The following is a 9,068-nucleotide window of genomic DNA, read 5'->3' on the forward strand; positions in this document are numbered from 1 at the left end:
ACTATGAATAGCAGAAGTTCCCATAAATGTGTCGCACATGTAGATTTCCTTGTTTTTACCCTTCTGTCCATACTAAACCAGCTGGATTTACGTCCAAGACTGTCCTGGTCTTTATGGTTGTTATCCAGCTCTGCCTTGCAATTTATCATATAAATGGCTGTGAACATCTCTGTTGTGAAGCATGCTCCTCAGTTGACTGTACAGTGTGTGTGTGTGTGTGTCTGTGTGTGTGTGTTTGTGTACAAACCTCCGCTGTGTTCTGACCCCTCAGTGTCTGATCCTGATTCGCCCTCCTCATCTCCCTCAGTCTGGCTGCTGGACTCTTCCTCCTCATTCTCCTCACCTTCCTCATCCTCAGACCCAGAGCCAGAACCTGTCAAAACAAACACACAATCAGTCCACATCGAACACACGCAGAGAGAGAGAGAGAGAGAGAGAGAGAGAGATGTACCCAGTGATGACTCTGGTGTGCTGGTCTTCCTCTCACTGTCACTGATGTCCTGCAGATCAGACAGGATATCTTTATCCTCCATCTTTCCCTCTCGCACTGCAAATATAAAAAAATGACGTTAACAGCACATTCATGCAACATGCCTGATTTAATGCTAGATTCACGTTCACTGGGCATGAAACATGCTCTGTAAGTAGTGTTGCTTTCGTCAACGAAAATTATGACTAAATATCGTCGTCAACGAACCTTTATCACGTGACGAAAAAGAGACGAGACACAACGTAAATGCTGGTCATGTGACGATGGCGATAATTGAATATATAATGCAATATTGTTGACAAATAAAAACAAGACTAAATTGTCTACAAAATAAAAACTATGCTGAAATGTCTCTTAATTTTTGTTGACTGAAATGAGGTGAGACGAAATGTCATAACGTTATTTCGTATTGTTTAGTCATGTTATTATTATTTTGCGGTATTTCTGTTTCCTGTTTCTCACTTCAGGGGCTGCATCAGGTCGCAAAATATGTAGATTTCACGTGCTCGTGACTTAATGAAAAATGTTCCCGGACCTATCCATGTTCGTTTTCCAACGTGGAATAACACAAAACAGGCATCATCTTAAAGCTTAGGATCTCATCTTTTTAATGCATCTAACCATTTCGAAAAACTCCTAACGAGTGCTGAGAAGCGCCTCTAAACCGGAGTTTACCGCCTGTGGGCGCCATCTAGCGGCGAAAAAATGGATAACACTTTATCACCACAAAATTTGAAGGTATTATCTATAAGGTAACAATATAATAAGATAACCTTGTTTGAAATGGGTTTGGCTAAAAGAAAATTTTAGTTTCGTCTACTAGGTACTTATACTATATTGTTCGGGTTAAATAGAATTGCATTACTAAAAAGAGACTAAAATAGTCATGGATAATTCTGACTAAAAAAAGACTAAAATGCTCAGACTTTTAGTCGACTGAATCTTGACTAAAGTATAAATGTGACTAAAACTAATAAAAACTAAAATGACTGCTTGACACAAAGACTAGACTAAAACTAAAATTAAAACAGGCCGCCAAAAACAACACTATCTGTAAGGCTGCTTTAAAACAATGTTGTGAAGCCAATTTTGTGTCAAACACGCCATACAAACGTTCATTTTATGAAAGCAGACGGATGAGCTATGGAAGCTTGTTTTCGCAACAGAATAAATATTAAAAAACAGGTAATTGTGATTTTATTTCACAATTCTGACATTTTGTCTCACAATTGTGAGTTTATATCTCTCAATTTTGAGAAAAAAGTCAGAATTATGAGTTATAATGTTGAATTGCAAGAAATATTCTGAATTTGAAATATAAATTCACAATTACGAGTTATAAAATCCCAAAACTCGGAATTATGAGAAACTATGTCAGAATTGTGGGATATAAACTCGCAATTGTGAGAAATTACATCAGATTTTGAGATATAAACTCTGAATTTGAGTAAAAAATGTCAGTCGTGGGATACTCAGAATTCCGAGAAATAATATCAGAATTCCAACAAAGTCGCAATTACCTTATTACAATTTTTTTATTCTCTGGTGGAAACAAATGTCCATAGATAACAGTTCTTTAGTTTTCAGTCATCTCGCAGCTCAACATGTCAATCAAGTAGGCATGTGACGGTATCAAATTTTCATGTTGCGATAATTGCTATAGCTTTTATCACGATATTGAAATAAGTTGCAAAAAAAGTGTTGTCAGATAACAGGTTTAAGAACTCTTTTTCTTATAACAAAAAACCTCTGAACATTTAAATACAGTAACGCAGTACACAAATTGTAAAGTAAAATGTTTCAGTGCAAAAAAATTATAAAAAACATCAGGTCGCACTTTACAATAAGATCTCATTATTTAACGTTTGTTAATGCATTAACTAAGATTAAGAATGAGCAATAGCTACATTTGTTACAGAAGTTTTTTTTTAATGTTAGTTAAAAAAAATACAACTGATCATTGTTAGTTTTAGGTCCATTAAATAATAATTACAACCTTTGATTTATTAATATTAATAAACATTAACTAAGATTAATAAATGCTTTATAAGTATTTTTCATTGTCAGTAATGATTAACATGTTAACTAATGTAACCTTATGTTACTTATGAACAATGACAAATAATCAGAACATTTTCATTAGGGCATGTTGTAGTCCAGATTAAAATATAAAAATGGTTAAGTTTAAGAAAATAAATAGCCTATGAAGTCTTTAAGTATTTGTTGCTGTGATGAACAACATCGCAATACAAAAAACTGAATGTTAGTTTGAAGCATTTTAAACACTGTTCAATAGTGCGGCTGCTTTGTTTACAGGGTTTCCGGGGTAACCGCTGCATTTCGGCTGTTCCATCCAGTGAACGTGCACTTTCATTCATCCCTTTGACGCAGCAGTGTTGAACATTTTATACGGTTGATGGTGAAAGTATTCTTAAAATGCATTATAAAATTTGAATAATTCATAATAAATAATTATTCACAGTATTTTTAAGTGCCCACAATAACAAAATCATGCATATTCATTATCGTGATACATCGCATTACCGAATATCGGCACATGTCTACAATCAAGTATTTGAAATCGATTGTAATACTGATGTATAATGTAGAAGAGTGACCTGCTCGCCGTGGTTCGCTGCTCTCAGCTTTCGTCTCTCTCTGCGGGCGAACAGGGCTGCGGCTGCGACTGCGGTGGCGCGAGCGACCCTTATCTGTGAACTCCTCAGCAGGAGCCGCTCTGTGATGAGACACGGGCCCTGAACAAACACAGTCAGCGCTTGGTTAGTCCAGTGTATGTCTGCAGTCAAAACATTCTTAAAAATGAAACATGCTTACACTAAGATCTAAAATAAGCATTTAGAAAATAGATAGGATGAATTTCCGTTTCATGCTGACCTCAATCACTAGATTTACATGCATATGCAAACTCATGCTTTACTGTCAATTGTGTGTTTCTATGGAACAAGCAGTCACACTTATTAATGCACTCAATTATTACAGCAGTATTAATACCACTTTCTGTTCTTTAATTCTTTTTAAAGAGCCCCTGCAGTCCCCCGCCACTCATATGTGAGTCTGGAGCCCAGCAGTGTGTGACGTGAGCGTTGACATACCGTCCCTGCGGGCGTCTCTGTCTTTGCGGCGCTCCTCTGCTCTCCTCTCTCTCTCCTTCAGCTCCCGCTGTTCCCTTTGCTCTTTCTGCTGCTGTTCCCGGAGCTTGCGCTCTCTTTCCCGCTGACGCTCCAGTTGCTCCAGACGATCCCTGCTGGTTCACATAAAAACAGACTGAAGTCAGGTCCAGCTGTGATCGTGTCATCAGGCTGAAGAACACAGACTCACATGTGCATCTCATTGCTGTCAATTATGGCGTTATTTTAATGACAAATGTCGAGTGCATAATTTGAATCTTTTCATTTGATCTCACACAAAACTGGACTCTCTTATGATCTGCCTCTCCTCTCGCTCAAACTGTGTCCTGTGCACTCGCGAATCTCTCCGTGCTCTTGCACTAGAAATACATTTGCTTCTGGATTAAACACCGTCAAAAGTTATCAACCAATCAGAATAGACGACTGATTGATGAAAATGCTACATGCAATCTTATAGTGTGTTTTTGTGTGAGAGTGCGTGTGTGAGAGTTTGTGAGTGTGTGTTTGACCTCTCTCTGCGGGAGTGAGCTCTGGCTTGATCCCTCCGTTTCTGACGCTCGTAATCTCGTCTGGTTTTGGTGTCGTCCTGCCACGGTCTTTTCCTTCTCTCGTTTTCTCGCTCCTTCTCTTTGTCTTTTGTGCGAATGTGTTTCCCTGCTGTGTAAACAATATATCAGACAAAAAAGGTAACACTTTATATTAAGTGTCTTTAACTACTATATATTAACATTTAATAATTTAATACTATGCACTTATTGGCCCACATTTATCAAATGATCGTATGCCAGAAAACTGCGTATGCTCATTTCCAGCAAAATTTGGCATTTATCAATAGGAGCGTGAGCGGTGGCTACGATCAATTGTGACGTCAGGTCTCAGCTTGTGTATGCACGTTTTTGAGTCAGCGGGAACTTGTGTGCAGCATAGTAAATCTGATGGAGAATTATGAGAACATTCAGATTATTTTCCTGACCGACAATCACTCACTAACCGATCATTAACTGACTGAATGTGTCAAATTAAATTAGAATAGAGGAGTGTCTTAAAATACAGTACAGTCCAAAAGTTTGGAACCACTAAGATTTTTAATGTTTTTAAAAGAAGTTTGGTCTGCTCACCAAGGCCACATTTATTTAATTAAAAACACAGTAAAAACAGTAATATTGTGAAATATTATTACAATTTAAAATAACTGTTTTCTATTTGAATATATTTGACAAAGTAATTTATTCCTGTGATCAAAGCTGAATTTTCAGCATCATTACTCCAGTCTTCAGTGTCACATGATCCTTCAGAAATCATTCTAATATGCTGATTTGCTGCTCAATAAACATTTATGATTATTTTCAATGTTAAAAACAGTTGTGTACTTTTTTTTCAGGATTCCTTGATGAATAGAAAGTTCAAAAGAACAGCATTTATCTGAAATACAAAGCTTCTGTAGCATTATACACTACCGTTCAAAAGTTTGGGGTCAGTAAGAATTTTTATTTTTATTTTTTTGAAAAGAAATTAAAGAAATGAATACTTTTATTCAGCAAGGATGCATTAAACCAATCAAAAGTGGCAGTAAAGACATTTATAATGTTACAAAAGATTAGATTTCAGATAAACACTGTTCTTTTGAACTTTCTATTCATCAAATAATCCTGAAAAAAAATATTGCACACAAATATTTTGTACAATTGTACACATTAAATGTTTCTTGAGCAGCAGATCAGCATATTAGAATGATTTCTGAAGGATCATGTGACACTGAAGACTGGAGTAATGATGCTGAAAATTCAGCTTTGATCACAGGAATAAATTACTTTTTCAAATATATTCAAATAGAAAGCAGTTATTTTAAATTGTAATAATATTTCACAATATTACTGTTTTTACTGTATTTTTAATTAATACATATATAAAATGTTTGTAAGTATTTAGTTTTATTTACTGGTATTATTATTTAAATTAATTTACGAGGTTGAGGGATGTTTTCAGAGTAAGATGCATTTTTTTTTCATGCGATTGCTTCCTCTTCATGGCCGGGTTACGTTTCTCTGTGTGTTAAACTATAAAAAATTTGGGGTGTTGACAGTAATTTTCAGCCACCACATTTATCGACACCCGTTCATTCGTGCGACGGAATTCGCCACATACGAAAGTTTAATGAATCACATGTGAGCGTTGTCGTAAGCTGATTTTTCTGTTTGAATGTACACCGGTTTCTACGTTCATTTGATAAATGAGGGCCATTGTGTGCATCCATGTTTTACAATTGTACTTATATTTAAAATACCTGCATTTAATTACAGGTGTAATTAATATCTGTAATTAATATGTGTAATTAATATCTGTAATCTGTAATTACCTCTATAATTACACTGTTATTACACTATAATTACACTAACCCTACCCATAACAGCAAACCTGTCTAATCTTACCTGCATCACCTCGACAGCAGCAGTCAGTGTTTTACAATACAACATCAACACAATAAGCACAACATTATTTTTTTGAAAGTACATAATGGTTAAAGATATAAGACTGACAAAAAACTATTAATAAGAATGAGTTATGCCATTTGTAGCAATAATTCAGATGTCATTTCTTTAAAGAGGACCTTGATGATGCTTTTGTGTTTGTCCACATTTATGACTGACCTTCTTCAGCAGAATGGCTCCTGTGCCTCCTCTTGTCCTTCCTCTTCTCCTCTTTCCTGTGGTAGGATTTGTCTTTTCTTGCCATCTGCTGTGGGGGTTTGATGGCCAGAGATTCATCCTCCTCTCCTCTGCAGAAACACATTCAGTATCATGAGACACACACAACTACACAAACCCGTTATTCATTTTCACAAGTGTGTCATGAGACACTCAGAGGCAGTGACCTGTCTTCGGTCGAGTCTTCCCGCGTATAGGGTGAATTCCTAATTGTTATTTCCATCCTGTGGTCTCGTAGCTCTCCTTCCTCCGGAGTGTCCCGTTTGGATTCCCGATCATCCGTCTGTCGGGAAAACAATATTTGACTGGAAATTGCAGCAAAGAGAGGGTCGTTATCCCAAAATATTTTACAATAAGCTTCAAATATATTATTTGTATGCTCAATCTTTTTTTTTTTTTTTTTTTTTTATTAAATAAAGCATGCTACTTCCATATGAATTAAATCAGGGGTTTTCAATCTTTTAGACCCCTAAATATGATAATTTAATTGGCAGCTATTTTCATATATAAAAGACCCAGTTTATACTGTGAAAAATTTACAAATATGCATAATATAAATCTGAAAATATTTAGTTTTCTACTCACTATAGTACTGAAAGATGTATTGCTTCTTTTAATTGAATTTATGATTTCATTTTGATAAATTCTAATTTAATCCTTTTTATTTTATTGAATAATTATTTTATATTATTTATATTGATTATTTTTTTACACTGCTGTTCTCTGGACCCCAGTTTGAAAACCCCTGAACAAAGACTTACAGATCTTAAAGGGTTAGTTCACCCAAAAATTAAATTTCTGTCATTAATTACTCTCCCTCATGTCGTTCCACACCCGTAAGATTCATAAGTAACATTCATCTTCAGAACACAAATTAAGATATTTTTGATGAAATCCGATGGCTCAGTGAGGCCTGAGCAATGACACTTCCTCTCTCAAGATGCATTAATGTACTAAAAACATATTTAAATCAGTTCATGTGAGTACAGTGGTTCAATATTAATATTATAAAGCCACGAGAATATTTTTGGTGCGGCAAAAAAAAAACAAAATAACGACTTAATTAGTGATGACCGATTTCAAAACACTGCTTCAGGAAGCATCGGAGCATTATGAATCAGTGTGTCGAATCACGATTCGGATCACACGTCAAACCTCCAAACTTCTTAAATCACGTGACTTTGGTGCTCCAAACCGCGGATTCACCACAAAAGATTCATAACGCTCCGAATCTTCCTGAAGCAGTGTTTTGAAATCGGCCATCACTATATGAATCGCTATTTTTATTTTTTTGGCGCACCAAAAATATTCTCATGGCTTTATAATATTAATATTGAACCACTGTACTCACATGAACTGATTTAAATATGTTTTTAGTACATTAATGGATCTTGAGAGAGGAAGTGTCATTGCTCAGACCTCACTGATTTCATCAAAAATATCTTAATTTGTGTTCTGAAGATGAACGAAGGTCTTACGGGTGTGGAACGGCATGAGGGAGAGTAATTAATGACATTGTTTTCATTTTTGGGTGAACTAACCCTTTAAAGGGACTCTGCCCTGAATGATATGATGCAGTATTGATGATGTGTCAGATCAATAATGATGATCAACTGACTCTCTTACGTTCTTTACTCGTTTAGGATCACTCTTCTCTTCCAGCTCTCGTCTGCGCTTCTTCTCTTGTAGGATTTCGTCTAATGTTTTAACTTTCCAGGTTTCCTTTTCGTCCCCCATCAGCTCCAAATCACCTCCCACTGAAAACAACAGGAGGAGAGACACTTGATTGACAGGCGCATGTCTCTCACACACACACGCCATGACGTCACAATCCTAAAAAATGACTAAAAAGCGTCATTTAAGACTCCGTCACTCATCATTATCTTATTTTTACTTTGTTTTTCTGTCATTGTGTATCAGAAAATAGATCGTGTTATCAAGTACAGTTATTTATAATCGCGCTAAAAAGACCTGAACATGAAAAACTATCTTTATGGAAACGTAACTTACAGTGGTAATAAACATAAATACGAATACTGTAATGATTCTGTGATTCACCGCCGTACTGTTTGTAATCGCTGTTCCCACATAATTAATACAAATCAGTGAATACTAACGATGTGTTTATGTTATTCGAGCGCGTTTCAGGAACGTTAGCTCACGAGCGCGCGTGTACGAGAGCTCTCGTGCACTATCACAACAAAAGAAACGGCACGCGCAGACTTCTTACTTAGCGTTTCAGTAGCGCGCTTATAAACTGATATTAACACTTCTAAATATTTTTAGTTTTTTATTTGTTTTCACTCACCTGTGATTTATTCGGCGCGTTTTCACAACACCGGAATAACGATTCACTTCCTCCTACTTCCGACCGATTACTTCCAGGTCAGAATGTTGATGCGCGCGTGAAGTCACACTGCCACCCGCCGGCGCTTTAGATGTGAAGAGAGTAAATAAATAAGATGAAGCAAAGAAAGCTGGAAATAAACATGCATTTACGTACGTCTCCTTGAAATTGGCCGATAGAAAAATGAATGCAATAAAAACAACACGATTTAATTGAAGTAATTATTTCATTATTATTATTATTATTATTATTATTACAAAATCTGCTTTAGAGCTCATTACAGAAATAAAAAATCCAATCTAATAATTCACATTATATTTTAATATTCCGCCACAGCAATCTACCGATATCTTGTCCCGGGATGTGATTGGTCGCTC

General features: G+C 36.0%; 1 protein-coding gene across 5 annotated transcripts in view; it reads right to left on the minus strand.

Moving 5' to 3' along the window:
* Positions 1–8,800, minus strand: part of cdk11b (cyclin dependent kinase 11B) — a 29,700-nt gene extending 20,900 nt beyond the window's left edge. The window contains exons 1-10 of one of the 5 annotated variants that reach the window (XM_067395554.1): positions 8,653–8,800; positions 7,971–8,101; positions 6,512–6,627; positions 6,288–6,415; positions 4,149–4,296; positions 3,915–3,998; positions 3,604–3,752; positions 3,109–3,246; positions 452–547; positions 248–373 (exon numbers count right to left, since the gene is read on the minus strand). In XM_067395554.1, the coding sequence (XP_067251655.1) occupies positions 248–373; positions 452–547; positions 3,109–3,246; positions 3,604–3,752; positions 3,915–3,998; positions 4,149–4,296; positions 6,288–6,415; positions 6,512–6,627; positions 7,971–8,081 (1,096 nt within the window). In that variant the 5' untranslated portion in view covers positions 8,082–8,101; positions 8,653–8,800. Of the gene's footprint in view, positions 1–247; positions 374–451; positions 548–3,108; positions 3,247–3,603; positions 3,756–3,914; positions 3,999–4,148; positions 4,297–6,287; positions 6,416–6,511; positions 6,628–7,962; positions 8,102–8,652 lie in introns of those variants that run through there. The other 4 variants (XM_067395553.1, XM_067395556.1, XM_067395555.1 and 1 more) reach the window with 4 other exon arrangements.
* Positions 8,801–9,068: the final 268 nt, after the last annotated feature.

This window comes from Chanodichthys erythropterus, chromosome 9 (genome assembly GCF_024489055.1).
Source record: "Chanodichthys erythropterus isolate Z2021 chromosome 9, ASM2448905v1, whole genome shotgun sequence".
Classification (NCBI taxonomy): domain Eukaryota; kingdom Metazoa; phylum Chordata; class Actinopteri; order Cypriniformes; family Xenocyprididae; genus Chanodichthys; species Chanodichthys erythropterus.